Here is a 22146-nt window from a genome sequence, read left to right as displayed (position 1 = left end):
TACCTCAATCCCCTCAAAAAGCGTTTATGTACAGAGTGTTTATATAAATGGATGGCTTGGTTCTGTTTCAAAACAATGAATCAGCTTCACAGAAAAAAAACAAGACATGTAGCTCAATATTATTTTATTGTCAATAGCATAAAAGAAATTTGACACTGAACCTTCGGAGCAAGAAGAGAGTTGAACCTATTTACAGTGAATGCCAGAGTAAATGTGCTCTTTTGGTCTTGAATTCATCTGTGAAATTGCAACACAGATAACTTATTAGAACACCTTTAAAAATTATTACTAATGTCAGTTACCAAACAGCCATCTATAGCACTAAACCCATGGGCTTTGAAAATAAATACATGTCAAGGCAGCTTAAGCACCTCCATAGATAATAGTTATAAGTTCTAAAGGCATTAAGCTCCTTTCCCTTTCCCACTCTCACATCAGAAAAGAGACAAGTTCCTTCAACACTCACAAAATTCTTTTGTCGCCTAGTATGGAAGTTGCTGTGCATTTTAAGTCCCTGGTCGTCTGACATGCAAAACCTCGTCCAGTCAGAATTCCCTGCCAGGGGTCGATGGCCGACCAAATGGCCATGTGGAGCAGTCTAACAAATGCGAACGTGACTTTCTAATAAGATCTGAACCTCCCTTCAGGTACTGCACTTCAGCTACTATAGGTCTGCATTTCCTTTTCCAACATTCCAAGTTTTCAGAAAGTTCTGGAAACAAGGTTTTTCATAAGCTGCTGGCACACTCACTTGGCAGCCAAACCTAATACTGTGGCTACCTAAGCAGCTTTATCCATTTTGTTTGATTACATTGTGTGGCAGAAACATTAAGGTGCTGTTCTAGACCCCATCAGTGGAATTCCATAACAGGTACTGTGTGCAACATATTATCTTTCTAAAATCCAAAATCTCAAGAGTTTGAAGAAACCATTGTCCTGTGGGGCTTAGCCTAAGGAGCTGCAGACCTACAGAAGCCTGAATATGAGCCCAAGTTTCACGGGAGCCAGGAAAGTTTAACAGATCCCACATACCACAGTTTCTCCAGTCTTTCTGGGAAGTGAGAATGTCTGGAACATTCTGTATCCCAGTGAAGGAAGGCCCAACTCTAGGAATAAAGTCCTCCAGATCCTCCTTACAGGACTTTTCTCTGTGGAAGACTGTACTCCTGCCAATAACGCTAGATAGTGTGACAAAAAATGAATACATATTTTTCCTCTAAGGTGATGTTTTTTCATTAAAAGCATGGTCTTATATAGGGAGGAAAAGGGAACAAAAGAAAAGATTGCAAAGGAAGGGCCTCTTAGTGTGAGGGCTGCATAGGACAAGTACCAGCCGCCCCCTGATCCAGCAATAATAACAACTTATCGTATTTAGAAAGTGATTCTCTGGATGCAGAATTTGCAGAAAAGTCAGGTGGGACTTAACCTGGGTTCTGCCACTTATGGAGAACAGAACTTGCCAAAGAAAATGATGCTGCGGGTTTTGTTGTGCCTGATGATGTAAATAAATGGGTGGTCGGCATTGAACTCATCCTTGTGCTGCAGGATTCGTGATCCTGGCACCTCTATGGACTCCCCACCATCTTCAGTTATTTCTAAGCACGCTCTGTGAATAACATTGGAGAGGGCCACTCCCTTGGTCTCTGACATTCCAGAGAAGTCAGATGTATTCTCATTAAAGATATTTCTCAGCCCGAGGTTTTGCAGACTAGCCTTGGGGTTGATCATCTTTTCCACCTTAAATTTGGGGATCGAGAGTTTGACTTTGGCATTGGCCATCGTGCTGGCATTGGTCCACCGTGAAAGCATCTCTGAGTTGAGTTGCTTTTCAACCTGAAAGATGAAGAAAGGAAATTATTTTTTTACTCCCAATTGTAAAAGATTGCCCTTGATGAAAAACACAATGTGTCGTTGTGAGCCTAGTTTCAAAGCAGTACAATGGGCCATCAGAGATGGAATCGGTCCCGCACTTTTGGTCTTTGACTAGTTTCTCATAAAGGGCCCACCCAACCACCTCTCCTTGTTCCCCACCTCCCCACCCTGTGATGCTCCCTGTGCTCTGAAATGTATAAGGGCATTTCTTTTAAATTACAGAGTAGCTCTATAGAAACAAATGCATGGATCAGGCACTCATTGCATAAATAACAGTTAAATAAATATAAAATTAGAAGGGTTTTATGCATAACATTTCTTGAATGCTTATTTTCATTTCTCTTCTGGGAAGTCCAGAATACTCATGTACTAGGCATGGCATCAAATTTAATAACTCAAAGCTAAAGCAACTCTTCTTAAAATGAGAATTTGAACCATCTATGATCATTGTTTAAGATCATAGGTGATGAATATCTCCATTTCAGATGGTTATTTTAAAAGTGAGAGATATTCAATAAAACTTAAAATAGTTTAGTCATAAAAATCTTGATTGAGCAAATCTTAAATTGCTCCCCACCCTTCCGGTCTCCCCCAGCTACAGGAGAAAAATTTGTACAACAGACAATGGCGACACCGTGACTGTGACTGCTGTGGGACAACCCTGCCCTGAAGTCACTCATGTGAAATCTGTAAAAACCAGGGGGGTGACAAGGTCACAAGCTGGTCTCCAGTGTGTTGGTTTTGTTTTTTGTTTTGTTTTTTTATGGGTGAAAGAACCATTGGATTATCTCACTAATCTATGAGAGGTTATTTTTCCAATGGATACTATTTCATTTAGACAAATGATCAGGACCAAAAGATTGTCATAAGTGACTAGAATTTTTTGAGCCAAAAGGTATATTCTCTTGCCCATTTTTTATCTGAGAGAGAAGAGAGGGGAGAAAATTAATCCATAACTCAACAAGGTTCCTTGGAAGGAAAAAAAGCTTTCTCCTCTGTTGTACATGTGTTATGGGTCAAATTCATGTGCTGAACTCCTAACCCACAATGCCTTAGAAGGTGACATTTGGAAATCGGGTCCTTGTAGGTGTAATTAATTAAGATGAGGTCCCTAGGGTGGACCCTAGCCTAATGACTGGGGTGCTTACAAAAAGGGAAAATCTGGACACACAGACAGACACAGACACACAGAGAGGAAGCTGTATGAAGACAGAGATTGGGGTAATGTGCCTACAAGCCAAGGCAAACCAAAGATGGCCAGTAGGAGAGAAGCCCGGACAGATTCTCCTTCACGGCCCTCAGATGGAACCGGCGCTGCTGACCCCCCCATCTCAGACTTCTAGCCTCCAGAGCTGGGAGAGAATAAATTCCTTTTAACTAAGCCGCATAGTTTGTGGTACTGTATCATGGCAACCGTAGGAGACTAATAGAGTATATATTCCTGAACATCCCTTTCTGAGACTCAGAAGGTCATTTTCCTTCATTCTGAACTCCAATAAGAAAAAAACAGATATGAGGGTATTTTAAGTAAAATGGAAGGTGGCTGAATGACAACTATAGGAGAAAATGAGGCCAAGGAATGAAGTGGAGTAAAACAGAGAGAGAACAGTTATAGAACCGTGAAGGCTGGAATTATAACTCCTTGAATAAAGTGAGGGATGACACAGAACGGCGACTGAAGCAGGGGGGTAGGTAGGGACTGGGTCAGACCGTCCCTGGAACATCCGGGCCTTCCTGGGTTCCTCAGCAAGGCCCTCCTTCCTGCCCAGGGCCCAGGCCCATGTGAGGAAAGCTGGGAAGTGGGAAGGGAGGGGATGGCTGACGGAGGCAGAGGGGAAGCTAAAACATCATGCCCGCCCCTAGCAGATGAAACCTCTGTTGCTGTCTAACCCATGCGCCTCTAACAACCTGTGCGAAGGCTGGAGCACAATCAGGTCTCGTTTATGCATATGCCTTAGAAGAACTTTCCAAAACCCACTGAGTATACAACACAGAATGAACCCTAAGACAAACTGTGGACTTCAGTGAATAATAAGGCCATACTGGCTCATCAGCTGTGACAAATGTACCGCACTCGGGTCAGGTACTCTGGCCTGGAGTCCATACAGATTCCAACTCCCTAGACTCTAATTCCCATTCCACACACCACTGATGAGTCGGGTGACCACGGGCCAGGTACCTACCCCTGTGCCTCGGTTCCCTCGTTGGTAAGCAAGAGAGTGGTCATAGTTTCTGACTCAAAGGCCTGTTGCAAGAATTCAATGAGATCACGCAGCAGGGAATTTACCATTCCCAGCACATGGGAAGTGCCAAATGAATATTGGCTGTTTTAACATTACCATTCAATAAACAACCACTTCATATGAAAGAGGAAGGCACAGAAAGGACCCTGAAACTCTTGGAGGTGACTCAGCAAGAGGCAGGACCGTGGCCACTCTGCACAGCCTCCCACAGCGCTGTCCACAGGCCTCTGGACCAGCAGGTGGCACCTCTGTGGACACCCGCCTCCCTCCTCACCTTCTCCAGACCCGTGGACCCATCCTCCACGTCCTTGGGTAGCAGGATGAGCATGCTGAGGTGCTTATTTTGAAAGGGCAGCTCTATGATCTTACAATTGATACTGTCGATGTTGCCCATACAGAATGTGGCCTCTGTACTCATCATTTGCACTGGTTTGGTGTCTGTCTGTAAAAGGAGAAGAAATTTGGATGGCTTGCTTTTCAATTTACATAAGCATTACTACACACACACACACACACACACACACACACACACACACACACACACGTACACACATATAATTTGTTCTTGTTGTAGTTACAGATCATTCTGGCTTCACGACCCATCCACTGGGATCCCAACTCTACTGCACCCAACCATCAAAGAGTGTCCCGCAAAGAGTTTATGACTTCCTTTGAAAAGTTTTTCACATGCTTTATAATTCCACATATTATGTATTATAGGAACTATATATAATACTTGATTTGCTTACATAAAACATTAATGCAAACCCACATATGCATTTATATAGCTTTTCCTAATAAAATACCCAATAACAAAAACTTAGCCTAGAGCAGAACAAAATCACATTTGTTTTGTCCTCTGCTCACCTTTGGTTTTGTCACACACACACACACACCCCACACTTTGTTCCCTCCTCCCTGCCTGGCCACCTACTCTGAGCTGAGCCTATGGAGAGAGACTGGATTAGAGATTAGAAAATTGGATTTTAGTCTCAAATGTGACATGAACAGAAGCTACGACCTGAAGTGAGTCAGATAACCTCTCTGGGCCTCAGTTTCATTGTCAGTGGAATGAGAGAGCTGGAAACCAGAACAACCATTACTCTGCAGAGGACAGGAGGGGCCGCACAGGGCAGGGCCGCCTGTTCTACATTTTTTCTTTAAAATATCTGAAATAAAGGAGGCAAAATATAAATATTTTACAAAGATGGTTGTTTGGCACATTGATGTTTGTTCTATTACTCTCCATAATTTTCTATATGCTTGAAATATTTCACAATTTTAAAAAGTGAGAATGTTAACAAAGAAAATTATTTCTAAGTCTCTTCTAGGCCCAATGTACTCCACTCCTCTAAAAAGATCTTAACATTCAGGCTTTTCTCTTCAGGCAGCATCCTAGGCCTTTTCTTCTCTCTATCCCCTTTAATATCTGACCTTGTGTCTGCTACAGAGATGACTGATTATCTGAAGGGAAATTAATTCATACTAAGGAGTAAAAGACTGCTAGTAATTGAGAGTAATTTATCTTGATCTATACCTCCCACTGGAATATTTGCCTATTAATTGAGTCTCTTTGGGGAGATTTTCAAACTTCATATCAGGCCTGCAGGGATAATGTTGCAGTAAAACTTTTATCTGGGGTCTTGGAACAACAAATTGAACCTTCCCCAACACCTCTCCCAAGCAGAACTAGACCTTACTTAGTTTACTTTTTGAACATACCTCTATTGTAGCACTTGCTTCATTTTAGAAATATTTATCTGACTTCTCTCCACCCCCACCCCAACTAGACTGTAGTCAAGGCAGACACCATGTGTTATGGTCTTGGTATATCCCCACACACAGCAGTGACTCGCTACAAATCTTTGGTAGGTAAATAATTGAAGTCTTCAACTCTATGTATAATCAAAAACAAAATTATGATGGAAAAACATATTATTTTTGAAATTAACTGGTAATTCTTCCATTTATTTCCTTTAAAGAAGATAGAGATTTGTCTATAATCTCCATCAAGTTAGAGTGCTAATGGTTTCTAAATCTGCATAATAGTTGTGGCCACCAGAAAACTGTCATTTATTTCACTTATCAGCAATGAATATGGATACAATAATCCTGTTTTCTGAAACAAAAGCTGAGATATATCTACTGAAAACTAAAGACCATCCCAGAAAATATAGTACACACACACACACACACACACACATTAATGTGTGTGTGTATCCACCTTTGTCAGCACTATATTAAACTTTTAATAATACAACTTCAACAATTTAGTCCAACCCTTAAAGGAGACACCAAAGGACAGAGAAAGATTTAGTAACATCACTCAAAAAGTTCAGGGGCTGACAAAGGCAATTCAAAGGAAACAAAGGGAAGGTAGTCCCTCTGTGATCAAAAGGAGGGTGTGTCCCCAGGCTGTTTAGAGTGGCGTTTTATTGCTTCGTCGGGTGAACCACTGAGAGATCAGTAATTTCAAATCCTTATTAAGTCTCTTGCTAGAGTTTGAGTTTCCAGGAGCTATATGACCTAGCTTTATGATTTGATAATGAGAATAAATGAATAGCCCACCTTCTACCTCCCTTTGCAAAAGACACCCATGAACACTTTCTTAAGTATACACACTACAAATCTGAGGGTGGTGGGCACAAAGTCCATGGTGTACTCACTATTATAAGGTTTGAATGGTGTGCTGGGCGGGCCCTGCAGCCATCACAAGAGGCACCACTAGCAGCATGCTTCAGGTTTCACTTGCACATGCTCAGGGCCCCTCTGCCAGCCCTCCCCAGGGAGGAGAGCCACCGTCAGCCAAATACTCTGGGGGACACTCCATGTCAGGAGGTCAGGGGGCCGATGCACAGCCCCCACTCACAGCAGAGGCTGTATACAGTCTCGTTCCACTTCAGCTCCATAAAAGGCAATATTAAGAAAGTCAAAAGCCATGTTTAAAACTCAAGGACCTGTATGGGAAAACTCCAGAGTCTGAAGAATCTAACGTTTTGTGCCTGGTGTCTGAGACACGCCCCTGTGTGCAGGGTCAGTCCCGGCCCTCAAAGGCAGCTTTAAGAAGACCACTGCAATCGGGAAGCCAAACTGAGGGAGAGAAATTGGAAGAAGGAGCTGGCCCCCTCCCCACACACACACCGGGGCACAGTCAGTGTTCACTGGCCTCTCCCAGTGCAAATGTTCGGTGGATCTTGCATGGAGACCCACTGTGGTCTCACAGGTAATTTTGTTTGCTATTGACTGTTGCATCAAACTAACCCTTAGGGATCGGTCATTCATTCAACAAACACTTGCTAAGCACCTTAATATACGGGGGACTGGGCCAGGAATTACAGAAACCGAGATGAATAAGGCAGTACCCTTGCCTTAAAAAGCCCATGCACTAGTGAGATCTAGATAGGCAAATAAATAATTTGATTTCCCTGTGGAAAGCACACTTGAGGTGGTAGAGAGGAACAAGAATAAAACTCCAAGGGCAAAAAGAAAAAGTAATGGAAATGGAAACCAGACCAGCTCACTCAGGCATAGCTTGTATCTTGAAGGTCTTTTCTTCCCGCATTCTGGCACGAAGAAGGTGCTATTATAATAGTTTGCAAAAACAGAAGGGTTAATGGTAGGTATGCTGAGAGAAACTTGAAAACTACAGCTGATGCGCAGGAACCATGAGGTGGATAGGCGACTCCCAGGTGTTGTGCTAACTGAAGCAACAGGCTTGAGTCGGCTCAAGCCAGATCTCATCAAAGGAGACCAAATCACGTGATCATATCGATTCCTGGGACTTCCTAGGTCCTTTGATGAAATGGGTCCATTTTCCGGTCTCAGTTCTTTGGTTTCATTTATAGATGGAGGACTTAACTTATATATATATGAATTATCTCTGACCTGGAATAGGGCTTCAATATTCACCTAACAGTGTTAAATAAGCCTTTCCCACCACATAGGTCTCTAATTATGACCCCCAGCACGGCAGATGAGTAAGTTATACTTTTTCCTTCACAACTAACAAGTACCTCAAAGGATCCTATAAATTAAAATGTCAGAACCATTTACTTCACTATGAACAAGTGACCAACGGCATCACAGAGGAGCTTATTAACCTGGAACAAGATTCCCAAGTGGTCATTGTTTTGTGATGATCCAAAAGCCTCTGATGTCAGGATTTGGTTTGTTTCTTTCCTTTTCTTTTTCTTTCTTGCTAATGGTCCCAAATATGTGTAGCTATTGTCTAGTGGTGATCTGGCTTTACCCACTGGGTTATAAATTCTGTAAGATCTCACTCAGCTCAGACCCTGACGACATTCTGGGAAAAAAAAGAGAGTGTCTGGATTCTGGTTCTCTTTCTATGACTTCCCTCCCAACTGCTCATCTCAGGAAAGGCACACCACTGCCTGAGCCCTCACTTTGATCACTGGAGTGAATTGCTACCATCCCTTCTGCTGCTACAGTTTTTTCAGATCTAGAGAGATCCCGTGACATGCTGCCCCACATACCTTGTTGACTCTGAAAGGACATTCTTTGGTTTCTGATTCAGGAAATTTCTTCATCCACTTTCCAACAAAGTAGGCGGCATTAACCACAAGGATTTGGGTCTGATCATTTACACTGTTGTCAGCTAAAATGTTCTCAAAGTGGCCTGTGAACAATTTTAGGAAACCACAAATTGCACAGGGTTATTCTTCCAAACCACATCTGACATACACATGCCTGTCCTCTCACTGGGTATTTAACACTTGCTGGGGCCACACCATGGAAGGTTCGACGGCCCCAGCTTCTCCTTTCAGAAGGACCTCTTTCTCTCCTTCTATTTTGCCACAACCAGGCTCACCAAACAGACCTGAGCCAGACAATGAAGGCGGGAAGGAGGGAAAATAAAGGAGGAGGAAGAAAAAGGAAAACACAAGCAGCCACATCTGAATGCCTATCCAGAGCCAGGCAACGTGCTAGACATACCATGTGCACAGATCGCGTATTTCTCCCCACTTTACAGACGGGGAAGCTGAGACTTGGTGTTAAGTCACTCGCCCAAGATGACACATGAGCAAGGGTGGGTTCAGCATTCAAGGCTGGGTTTATCTGACTCCAACATCTGTGCTCGGGAATGAAAACGCATGAGGGCTTCCTCCACGCTCAGCCACATGTACTATCTCACAAGGACTCTGTAAGGCAGAGGTCATTATCCCCATTTTATCACCGAGGAAACTGAGACCAAGTAGCTTTTCTGGTTCACTCAGCTGGAAAGCAGGGCTGACGCCAGGACAGTGCTCTCCTCTCCTGCCTGAAATTGCACAGTTGCAGGCAGCCTGCTTGCGCCAAGGTCATAATCACTGCCAAGAGCTTGATCACAGCTGTGATTACTACGGAGCTCAAATCCCCAACAATGCCAACAGTCCAATGGCTCAATAAAATGAAGTCCTCACATTTGAATAGCACTGAGATTTTTTGCAAAGGATTTTCATTTACCTAGTATCTCAGATCCTCATACCACACTCAGGCCCCATTTCATGGATCTGCAACCGTGTGTGAAGGACCCTGCACTGGTTTAATTCTCTGCTGGCACCATCTTAAAATTCTTACTACATATTTAATAAAAGGCCCTGTGTTTTCATTTTGCATCAGGGCCTGCATATTGTGTAACGGGTCCTGCCGATGTCCTACAATGGGTTGAATGTGTGATCATGTGATTGTGTTACTGAAGAAACCAGAAGGCCAGAGGTCTAGGGGACCAGCAAGTGGCAGAACTCCAACTTAAATCTCAAGCCTCTAATTCCAAATTCAGATGTCTTTTCACTTAACTACTGTCTCCAGAAAACCTTTACGTTTATGAAGAATTTTGAAACAAAGGCTCTTGGAAAGACAATACAACTATTTAACAATTCTAAAAGAGAAACTGTTACATAGCAATTCAGACAAGAGCTGCTTTCTGCTTATAAATTTTAAAATTGTGTTTTACCTGCTGTTACTTATAACAGTTTTCTCTTTCCACAGGAAGCCAAAGAAACTTCAATTTGATAATAAATAGGTATGTATACGTTTGTGTGTGGACATACATATCTATAGCGACCACATATTCTCCTAGCCATCATGCAGAATTTGTTAGTAAATATGATTTAACTTGATCCTCAGGACAACCATGTAACAATTCAACCAGGTAACATATGGCCCATTTTACATTCAGGAAACTGAGGCTCCCTGTGCAAATACCTCAGTGAATAAGTGACAGTGGCTGGTTGGACTCTAGGCCTTTAGTGACTCTGCAGTCATAGCATGGCCTGCACTTCCAGATTAAAAACTGGCCTCATGACCTGCCCAGGGCCATACTTCACTGAGGCACAGCAGAGGCTCCCGGAGGGCATGCCGCAGCACAGCGAGGAGCCGACAAAGAAGTCCAGCTTTGAAGCACCAGGAATGTCTGCCAGGGATGAGCTTGATGCAGGAAATGCTCAGAAATCCAAGTGGTTTAATGGCTTGTTGGGCAAAAACTTAGCTTGTTGTAACTCTGGAGAGAGAGAATCCCAGGACAAAATACCTCTAAAACTGAAATCAGTCAAAGGGAGAAATAAAGTTTAAAACCTGTTTATTGCTTACAAACTGCAGTCCAGGGCCGTCTCTTTTTCCTGCTCTGGCAGAAGCAAAATCAGCACTCCCCCTAACCTCTCAGGTTCAGATAAGCCCTTGGTTGCCCAGGTAATTACCCACTGATATGGAGATGAACTACTGGTCTCCACCCCTGAGGAACGCCTGTTGATATGCAGATGCACTAAAGTCAGACAAGATATTCTGGAAATATTACAATTTTACCAGCACTTGTGTACCAAAAAACCCAAGGAATTCCCCAGATGTTCAATTGTATGCTTAGCTGAAAGATTCATGAGAAGGCAGAGTCTGTTTACTTAGCAATTTATAGCAGAATAAGAAAAGATACTTGCCGTCTGTGAGATCCTTTATGGAGCTGTTGATCTGATCTTTCGTTTCTTCCAATTTATCTTTGAAGTCGACAGTTTCCATTTCCTTTGCATAGGGTCTCTTCGTAGAGCTGATAAACTCCTGAAAAACATCCAGTTCATGAAATCACAGAGTACTCAAAGGCTGTTGTCAAACCACTGCGTTGTTCCACAATCCTAACAAAACAATTTTTATATGTCTATGGCTATGAATATAACTTTTAAAATTTGTAACACTATCGTTATACATCAGAAGATTGGAGACTGATGAAAATTGGGCTTGGGGTGGATTAATGATTGTGCATTGAGTATTGACCCCCCTATACAGAGATTTGTTGTGGTTAACAACTATTTGATCAATAAATATGAGAGATGCCCTCACAATATATATATATATAAACACACTTCCAATTGTAAAATAAATAAGTAACCGGGATGTAATGTATAGCATAAGGAATATAGTCAAAATATTGTAACAACTTGGTATGGTGATACCTGGTACCTAGAAATATCATGTATATAAATGTTGAGTCGCTGTGTTGTACACCTGAAACTAATGTAATGCAATGCTGTTGTCAACTACCCTTCAATAAAAAAAAAAAAAAAAAAAAAAATTTGTAACACTATAAATTGAAATTTCCTGTCGAAATCCATGAATTTTTTTGTATTAAGTGTTTCGTTGCTTCTATTCTATGACCATATCAATTATTAGATGCCTCCATCAATTTAATATCAGCTTTGGGGATAAAAAGATAGACTACACTAAATGAACACAACAATTATAATATGGATTTCAATATCAGAAACATTAAAATGTAAATGTGTGTACACACACGTGTGTGTCTCAGAACAGAAGAAATGTACAGAGGAGAGCTCTATGAGCAGAAAATCTTATCCTCACTAGAAGAGAATCTGTAGACCCTTGCTACTCAAAGTGTGGTCCAAGGACCAAGAGTTGCAGCACCACCTGCAAGCTTATTAGAATGCAGAATCTCAGGCCGCACCCCAGGACCATTAAATCAGAATGTGCTTTTTTTAACAAGATCCCTGGGTGATTTATCTGTGCATAAAAGTTAGAAATGTAGCCCTATAAGGCACATACCACTGATTCTAATTGTAATGCTTGTTAAAAATACTAAACCCTGAATCCCACCCCTACTGATCTTGCGATCTGAGGCCAGGAATTTGCACTTTTAACACCCAGGTAGTTCTGATGCAGGTGGCCCTCCTCAGACCACACTTGTTTGTACTATTACTAGCAAAACCACAGATGATAGGAAGAAATGGCTGAAACCACCACCCAGAGCTACCTTGTATAAATACCCAATAAAACCAGTTGGTGATTGATGGAAACTGTTAATTCATCCAGTTATTATTTTTCTTACTGAATTTGAGAATCATCAGGAAAACATTATGTGGATAAACAAATGAGGTGGAGAACTTGAAATGTTGTCCCATATGCCTTGTCATTTAAGGAGAAAGGGGTTTAAATCATGAGCTACCCGAAATCTCCAGAGATACATTTACTAGAGAGTTAATAACCCCGTTTTTCCATTTCTCTCAGTGAGGAAGCTAAGAGAAGGGTGGGATTTATGAGGGTTTGATAGGGAAAAGAAGTCCACAGGTCCCTCTATATTTGAGCTGGATGATGTGATGGCAATTGATCCCTGTGATATTCAACCTCTCCACTATGACTGATTGATTTTTTTAAAGGCTCAAATCATAAGTGAGCATCCTAGAAGTATATTTCAGTGAAAACAAACTTGTGGGTCTAACCATGGGAAAATGCCATTCCTGGTAAAAAGTTATATTTGCTAATTGCTTTAAACCACTTACTGTGGAAGGATTCAGCGATTTGTCTACATAGAGCCGTTTGATTAGTTTCAGTGAGTAAAAGGAACTAAGTTTGTTTACATCCGATGTTACTGTTTGAAATCCAAAGGGCACATCTTTGACGTTTTCAAAATGAAGGACCTATGAAAAGAGAAATTCCATTACCCTCTTGCCAAGCAGCAGATATGGAACGGCCAGCCTCCTCGGAGGCAGAGGCTCCTGGCTCAGTTGTCCCCACAAAGCAAGACTTCTCACCCTTGGCACTCTTAGCATTTCCGGCTGGAGGGCTCTTGTGGCGGTGGCATCCTGGGCATGGCAGGGGTTTCATAGCCTATCCTTGACCGACTAGGGGTGGGTAACACTCCTTCCTCCATTATGAAACCCAAAAATGCCAAATATCCCCAGGGAAAGGGACAAGGAGAACAGAACTGTCCCCAGTTGAGAAACACTTCCGTGAAGATATTCTTCTCTTGATTTAACTATAGGGAAAATTTGCCCTTTCTTCAAGACTATGCTTCTGATGCTCAAACAGAAGCCTTTCCAAACTTGGAAAAGAATGAAGCTGGGTTATAATTTCTATCTAATTTAGAGACCAGAAGAGAGAGATTAATAATACCAAGAGAGACAGTCATTAGGCAGGTATCAGATTCTAAGACAGAGGGTCTCTAGCCAGGGTCTATCCAGTCCCTTTCCTTGCTGTAAAAAGTGCCAAATGGGCTAACGCATCATCTGTGGAAGGCACTACCATAAATGGGGGCTCCTCTAGGTGGGCTGGAGTCAGAAGCCCTGCCTTTGAATCCCAGCTTGTACCTACTAGACATGGTCACCTTGCCCAACTCTTCAGAGTCTCACTTTCTTTAAAATGGACTGAGAATAGCTACTTTCCTGAGTTGTTTGAGGATTACAGATATTGTACATAAGCATCTAAAAGATCATATGGATTCAAAATGTTAATAATTATTCTTATAGTAATATTCTAAGCTACTTAAAATGAGAATCCTATCTTCTAAAGGGCTTATATCCTTTTATTTTGTTTCTAACTTTCCATTTGTTCCAATGGTACCTTTGTGGTACCTCAAAATGAGATGTCAGCATAAGCTGACTCTCCCCTCACTCCCAACAATAATAACTGTGCCCTGATGCCACACCTCGGGTTGATGCCAGTAAATGGGCACCCTGGCACCAATGAGTCACACAGCCTCGGTATTGCAGGGTCAGACTGGCTGGTCAGAGGCAGCACATAACTCTCCTGCCCAATGACAGATAAAAAGTCAGCAAATTAAAGAACTCAGGTAACTACTACTCGGGGACAATTGCAGGGACTGAAAAGACCTTTGCTATTATTACTGATGAGCAATTGCACCACCAGGAAGCTTCCTTTCTGTCCGTCCTTCGATGGGAGGGGATGAGCAACAGGGAATGGGAAACAGCGTCGGGATCACCGGCTGGGGGAGCCCAGACGCCAACTGACGCTCCTCTTCTCACAGCTGAAATTTCTTTTTCATTCCCCCGCAATTTCAAGGGTAAATTCTTCCTCCTGAACCAAATAACATTTCATGGGTCATATTTTCTGGGGATTTATGGATACAGGAAGATGTTCCCTTTTTAAATGCTTATGAGCTCTTGGAAAGAAAGATTCTGTGGAACCTAGAACCAGCAACCTAACAATAATAATGGATTGGAATCAGCAGGGCACTCACCTCTCTATCTAAAAGTAAAAACAGGGCAAGGGAGAAATGGGTCAAAGGTGCCAAAAGAACAAACTTCCAGTTACAAGGTAAATAAGTCCTGGGGATGAAGTGTGCAGCATGGCCAAGGATATACCTGTAAGACTGTGAGACTATCGTTAACAATACTGCAATGTGTATTTCAAAGTTGCTAAGAGAGTAAAAGTTCTCATCACAAGAAAAAAATTTAATTTTGTAACTGTTTATGGTGACTGATGACAACTAGACTTATTGTGGTGACCATTTTGTAATTATACAAATATCAAATTATTATGTTCTACACCTGAAACTAATATAATGTTATATGTCTGTTACACTGCAACTAAAAATAATAATAAAAAAGTAAATGATGACTTAAAATGTAACAATCTGGAAAAATCATCTCATTTGAAGATCTAAGATTTTTACAAAGATAGTCAATCATAGCCAAAAAGGAAAAGAAACTCTAAATATATATATATATATATATTCATATTTGTATATATGTATATTTTACAAATATATATTTGTAAAACAAAATAAATATTTGTATATACACACATAGACACCTATATACATGTGTGTGTGACATCATCTTAGGCCATTCTTCTAAAATGGGGTGCTCAAGCCCCAGGGAGTATTCCCAAACATAAGCACAATCCATCCTCTTATTTATCTCTGTCACTTGAAAGTAGATCATTTAAAATGTTATTCTGTATTGAAATAAGCAGGGATATATTTTACCTATCTGATGTGGATATATTATAGGATGGAATATATTATAAAGCAGAATACAGTCAAGTCTGCTTCTTAAAACATGATACTGTAAATAAATTTTGTGCATAAGACAGTGGGCATAGATTTATACTCTTTCTGGTCAGAGTATTTGCAGTAGAATGTTTAATAATCCCCATCTTGATTGATCCCTATAATACAACAGATATAAAATTGTCATGTAACTTACAGAAGGCCACTCAAGGAAATCATGTGATTACCTAGCAGATCCCCTGACTCTCCATCACAACACGGTACCTGTTCTGAACGTGGCTTGTAGGACATATAATGAGCTTTCACACTTAAAAATATTGCAAGAGTGCTAGAAATGGTGCACCTCTCTGTCCTGACCATGGGGGCCAATTTGTTCTTCCCTAGGCATTGCTTATGTGTTCTAATAAGTCTATTCCCACTCCCAGTAGGAAAAAAAGTGCGGGACTTACCTGTCCAATTTCATTTGCTGTGTCACCTTTGGCACCTACTTGAGCAAGTGATAGGGAGGTGGAGAGACAGATGGGAGAGAAGAGGACATTGCCTGCTGGCTCCTTTACACACAGTTGCTTGAACAGGTCGATTGCAAAAGCTGAATTTGCCAGTTGCAGGGCATCCATTGTGGGCTGGAACAAAACACAAGGGTGAGGTTATTTCCAAAGTGTCTTTACAGTGTTCTCAGCTGCATTCAGCCAACACAATAGAGTTCTACTCAACAAAAGAAGAGAGGAAGGAACTTTCAGTAAATGCAATTTTAAAAGCCAGTGGCAAAGAAACTTGAGAGCAAATATCCCAAGATCCGGATGGTCCAGCATGTGAGGTCTTCTGTGTATACAGCTCTACCCAGAACCTCCAAAGTCAGACCTGCTCGGCCATGATGGCCACTTTCAGGAGCCTCAAGGTCAGCCCTCTTCCACAAGTGGTCAGAACCCTTGACAGCACTGATCAAAATCAGTTGGTTTTATTTATCCACTTTGTTTCTATTGATTTAGGTTAAACCATACAAAATTAAAATTTTTGTAGTTCAATTTGATATTTAGTAATTGTAATGGGTTGAATTGTGTCCCCTCAAAAAGATATGTTGAAATCCTACCTCTGGCACCTGTGAATATGATCTTATTCAGAAATGGTCTTTGCAGATTTAATCAAGTGGCAGTCATTAAGGTGGCCCTAATTCAAGACGATGGTGTCCTTATAAGAACAGGAGAAAAAAACATAGACAGACGTGCAGAGGGAAGATGGTGTTTAGACACACAGGGGAGGCCACGTGACAACAGAGGCAGAGATCGGAGAGATGCTTCTACAAGCCAAGGGACACCGAGGACTGCTGGCAACACCAGGAACTGAGAGGAAGTCCAGGAAACAGATTCTTCCCTAGAGCCTGCAGAAAGAACATGGCCCAGCCGACACCACGGCTTCAGATGTCAGCATTCCAAGAACTGTGGGAGAATACATTTGTGTTGTTTTAAGCCACCCAATTTGTGGTGCTTTTACGACAGCCCTAGGAGACTAAGACAGCAGGTAAAGCCTCAGCAGGGTACCCAGCACAGAGCAATATTTAATCAACAGAAGCTGTTACTGTTTTTGTTGTTAGGACATTCCTACTATGTGGGAGACACTACACACAATGTTAGAAGGATCCACGGAGTCCCTGCTTCTCTGAGTGTGCCATCTCTTTGGACAGATGAGTAGAAAAATAAATGAGTAGAATGTAGAGCTACCCTCGTCATATGAACAAGTATCATGGAGTTAAAGATGAGAGGGGAGAGAAAGCAGCCTCAGCTAAAAGTATGGAGCAGTGAGTGGGCGCCTGGCTTGTCTGAGAATGCTGTATTCTAATGCAGAGTTCTCTATGTGGTTTCCAGAGTCCCTGGCAGTCCCTGAGACCCTTGCCCGGGTCCCTGGGATCAAAACTATTTTCGCAATAATGCTTAGACATTATTTGCCTTTTCACTCTGAATCTCTCACAGATACACGGTGGAGTTTGTCAGAGGTTATATGACGTGTCTTCTATTAAAGCAAATATTGAAGAGAGCTGCAAAAGTGAAAAATAATGATGCTCTTCTCCCTACATTTTTTTTTTTACTTCAGAAAAGTTATTTTTCATAAAAATGTTAAGCATGTTAATATGGAACGGTTGCCTTATTTTAAATGAACCAGTAAATAAGTACTTCAAAATGTTTCCAGTTTTAATTTCTAATTTAGTATATAATGATGGATATAACTGACTTAAAAAAAAATTTTTAAAAACAGCTCTTTGGGATCCTCAATAACTTTTGTGTAAATGGGTCTTGAGTTTTAAAAGTTTGAGAACTGCAATTCTAGTGAAAGGTGTGCCTTTCTTTCTAGTCCAGGAGTTAAGATCAGGCCTGAAGGCACCTCAGTAAAGGGAGCAGTCAGGGCATCCTTTCCAGGAGCAGAGCTGAGCTCCATGGACTCCTTGGGCTCTGCCTGACCCAAGGTAGCAAGTTACTAAGGGACATAGACAGATATTACTATCCCCGGATGACTAGTGCATGGATGAAGGAGTGACACTGGCCACAGCCAGTTTCCACCTCACTGTGTTGCAAGATAATCAAAGCATTTGGACAAATCTCAGCAAATGTTAGTGATACACACTCAGGAAAATGCATCATGAACCATTTTGTATAGTAACTTGCTATCAAAAGTATGGGTACAAGAGTAAAACCTATGGGTACAATTTACATGTCTAATGACTTGTATTCAGAGGGTTAAAATTGCTGCAAATATTTTTTCATATTATTATCACTTCATTACAGAGGTAACTTTTGTTTTCATGAAAACCCTCTACCAATTACAATAAATAAAGAGAATTTTGTTTACAGCACCCATGTGGAGGAAACTACATCTTCTAGTCTCTTTAAAGTTTAAAAGCATCTTGATTTTAACGAGAGAAAAGTGAGATGGAAGTCAAAGAGTAAAATAAATGCAACAAACAAACAAAAAGTTGTAAGAATTTATAGGTAAGTTCCATTTTTGCAGTTTGCCCTAGAATCTTAAACCTTTCAAGTGGGACAAGATCTTATAATGGATCTACTCTGGCTCGGAGCCCTTTCATCACAAATGAGGAAATTGAGGCAGACAAAGATGCAGTGATTCTCCCCAGCCACCCACACAGGGAGTGAAAGTGGTGAAACCAGAGCGGGCACTCACTTCCGGCCAGGCACTTTCCAGCCACACCTCCCCGCCGTGCCTCTCGGGAGCCGTGTCTCTGCTGGCACGTGCTCGCTCAGAAGCCTTTAGAGTTCCAAACTCCTGCATGTCCTGAATTACCCCTTTAGACATACCAAGATATCTTCCCTACTTGAAGAAGCTCTTGGTCTCTTTCTGCCATTTATGCTGCAAACTATTAATATTATAATGCTTTTATTTAATGTGTGTCATGCACTGAGTTAAGCTTTTAGAAATCAAAGGTGAACACAACATGGTTCCTCCCTCCAAGCAGCCGTCAGCTGAGCGGCATGATAGGTGTGATCAGTGTGATGAGCATTTTGATGGGGACACAAATTACCATGGGAGCCCCCAGGGGAGACAGCTCCCTCACAGTATAAATCTCAGCGAGGTCTCCTCAGAGGCAGTGACATCTCAGCAACTCACACTAAAGGAGAGTCCTAAAGGAGAAGCAGGAGTTGGTCATGCAAAAATGTGTGTTAGAAAATAGAAATAACGTACAATCACAGTAATCCACTTCTAGGAGTTTACTTGAAGAAACAAAATCTCTGATTCAAAAAGGTATGTGCACCCCTATGTTTATTACCAAATTATTTAGAAAGCCAAGTTATGGAAGTAACCAAAGGGTCCATCAATAAATGAATGAATAAAAAAGATGTGGTACATATATACAATGAAATATTATTTAACTAAAAGAAAGAAAGAAATCCTCCAATTACAACAACATGGATGGACTTAGAGGATATTATACTAAGTGAAATAAGCCAGACAGAGAAAGACAAATACCACATGATTTTACTTATATGTGGAATCTAAAAACAAAACGAACAAAACAGCAACAGACTCATAGACACTGAGAAGTGGCTGTTGGTTACCTTAGGGTGGGTGAGTGAAATAGGTGAAGAGGATAGAGAGGCACAGAATCTCAATCATAATGTAAATTAGTCATGGGTGAAAATTCAGCATAAAGAATATAGTCAGTAGCTCTGTAACATCTTTCTATGTTGACAGATGGTAATTACACTAGTTGGGGTAAGCATTTAATAATGTGTATAACCATCAAATCACTATTTTGTATACTTGAAACCAATATAATATTATATATCAACTATACTTCAATTAAAAATACGTATCAAAAAAATGTGTGCCAGAGAGAAATGACACAATTCAGAGCCTGCACGTGGTACCAGATGAACAAAGACACACAAGCCAAGTGCTCACTTCTCTAGACTTTCAGCTGGTCACTGGCCCTGCTTAAAGACTTCTAAAGCTTTTAATTGCATCTAAATGAATAGTCCTCAACTTTTCATCTGTAGACCAGTAGTGAGACCCACTGCTGCCTGACAGCAAGCTATAGCCAGACTCACCAGATTCACCAATATTGCTGAGACCCCATGAATAGATCGACCATATATCCCTGTTTGCATAGGACAGTCCTGTATTACGTCCATTGTCCCGACATTAGCAACAGTGCCCTTTTCTCTCTCAGACATGACATGTTTTGAACAAGATATGTTCACCTACCTAAAAATCATCGATCACACATGCAAGCACATACACACACACACACTGCTCTGTGTATAGTCTTTTTTTTTGTTCCTTAAAAACTAATTTTTCACTGGGTCAGGTTGTAGTGGATATCATTTGGCTTGGCCTGCCTCACGTTACAGATGAAGAGAAATGTGAAAAAATCGCCATTTTTTGCCGCTGGTCTTCCGGCAATGCCTTGAGAAACCCTGCCTGTTATAATAACTATAATGGAATGCAAACACAGCCTCCGCTTTCCCCATTCTAACCTCGGGAGGCAAAAGTCAGAGCCAGATTAGGCGATCTTGCAGCTTTTGCTGTGTGAAAAAGTGTCCTGAGGAATAAATGAGTAAACATGTTAAAAGTGCTTTGTTAGCAGAAAAGAGGCGAAGCACCTATTAGTAATGAGGTCAATTGCTTCATTTCCTATGGCAGGAACCTCTGCTTTGCTCAGATATTGAGACGTCCCACTTGTCCCCATTTCTTGAGAAGCCTGATCTCAGCCACTGAGCCATCCCACTGCTGTCGGGCAGTAAACTCCACAGCCTGACAGGTTCAGGTGATCTTTCCTATGATATGCTTCAATGAAGCCAGACTCGCCAAACCAGGGTGCTGAATATTGCTGAGGCTGCGTACCCTCAAAGTCACACACAGCCCAGAGGGACTGAAGTGGCCACCTTCAAGGCATTTAAGAAGCAAAGCAATAAACCTGTGAGTCATGTGGACAATCCTTTCTCCACCCACCCATCAAGGAACCCATCAAACAACTGTACCTATGGTGGGGACTGAGATTTGGGGTCCACCTAATTCTATACAAAACCTCTTGAGTGATGTAGGAGGTAAAAAAGCTGTTAAGAGTAACCATGGTGTCATAGAAAAGTCCACGAATTGTGAGTCTGAAGGTCTGAATTTTACTTTATTTTGGCACATACACAGTTCATAGGCTTCACCTCTGTGAATCTCTACTCCTCGCCTGCAGAGTAAAAAGGGCTGAGCTCAGGGTTGTCTCAGACCCCGTAGCTCTGTGAATCTCAGCCCGATCTGATCATGAGCCTACAGCACAGCCTGGCAGGTTCAGGGGATCTCTCCTAGGATATGCTTAAATGAAGTCATAAAGATTATACCGCTTGTGAGGAAGAAAACTATGAGCCAACCTATCTGAAAAGTTGCCCAAGAATACTCATTTGAAACCTGGAACTTCTTTCAAGTATCCTGAGACCCAGAAATAGGGAGGGAGAACACGTTCAGCCTAGAAAAATATGCTGCGAGTTAATGCGCCCTGACTGATGTTTTCAAATGACAAACAGTACAGCAGTTCCAAGGTCTGAATCTCAGCCCCCCCACAAGGCCAACCGCGAAGGTGAGCCAGACAGTCAAAAGCTTTAATACTTTGTCTCGGTTTTGGGTACCACACCCTTTCTGAAACTAGCACTGCAAAATTTATTCTGAATTACATGGCAGGGCTGACTATGTCCTCAGAAATACTTCTCCTCCCCAAATCGCTGTTGCGCCCCCGCGTCACCACCACCAGAACCTCCCAGCCATGCTATTTCTTCATATTCTTACCTTTTGTGGGTAAGGGACTTTGCTTCCTACATGGCATTCCTGGTTCCGAAAGCTCTGGGAGGGTGATAGGCAACAGTACTGATGCCAAGAGCTTATCTTTGAAAAGAACCACTTATGTGGACTTTGTTCACCATCTTGAGTCAGCTCAAATAATTATTTTTGTTTTAAGAATTCCCCTCGAAAGAAATCACCAGCCCTGCCACGGGCACTCGGCTTACCTGGAGTTACAGCTAAGCTGCACGCACGGCAAGGGAAGAGGATGCACGGCGCAGGAGGCCCTCGAGATGTGGAAGCCAGCCTCTGTGAGGCAGAAGCAGGGGGCTTACCTGAACCCCAGCACCACGCCCACTGCCGCCACGCCCAGCCTGCACCCTCCTCTGACCCTCCCACTTCTGCACGCTCAGCTCTTACTCATGCCTCTTGGCTGCTTGTCCATGATTGAAAAAACTGATTCAAGCTGAAGTTGCTTTTGTCTGCACAGCTTCCAAAGGCCTCTGA

At 41.9% G+C, this 22146-nt stretch overlaps 1 protein-coding gene across 1 annotated transcript; it reads right to left on the bottom strand.

The window, feature by feature from the left end:
* Positions 1-107: 107 nt before the first annotated feature.
* SERPINB5 (serpin family B member 5) lies at positions 108-22087 on the bottom strand. The gene is made up of 7 exons (XM_036876774.2): positions 21867-22087; positions 15816-15989; positions 12896-13033; positions 11045-11162; positions 8609-8751; positions 4390-4557; positions 108-1833 (listed from the first exon to the last, which is right to left on the bottom strand). The coding sequence occupies exons 2-7, from the start codon at positions 15981-15983 to the stop codon at positions 1441-1443; spliced, it is 1128 nt and encodes a 375-aa protein (XP_036732669.1). The 5' UTR covers positions 15984-15989; positions 21867-22087; the 3' UTR covers positions 108-1440.
* Between the last annotated feature and the right edge of the window lie 59 nt (positions 22088-22146).

The sequence above is a fragment of the Manis pentadactyla genome, chromosome 6 (genome assembly GCF_030020395.1).
Source record: "Manis pentadactyla isolate mManPen7 chromosome 6, mManPen7.hap1, whole genome shotgun sequence".
Taxonomy (NCBI): domain Eukaryota; kingdom Metazoa; phylum Chordata; class Mammalia; order Pholidota; family Manidae; genus Manis; species Manis pentadactyla.
This window is presented reverse-complemented; position numbering and strand designations above follow the sequence as displayed.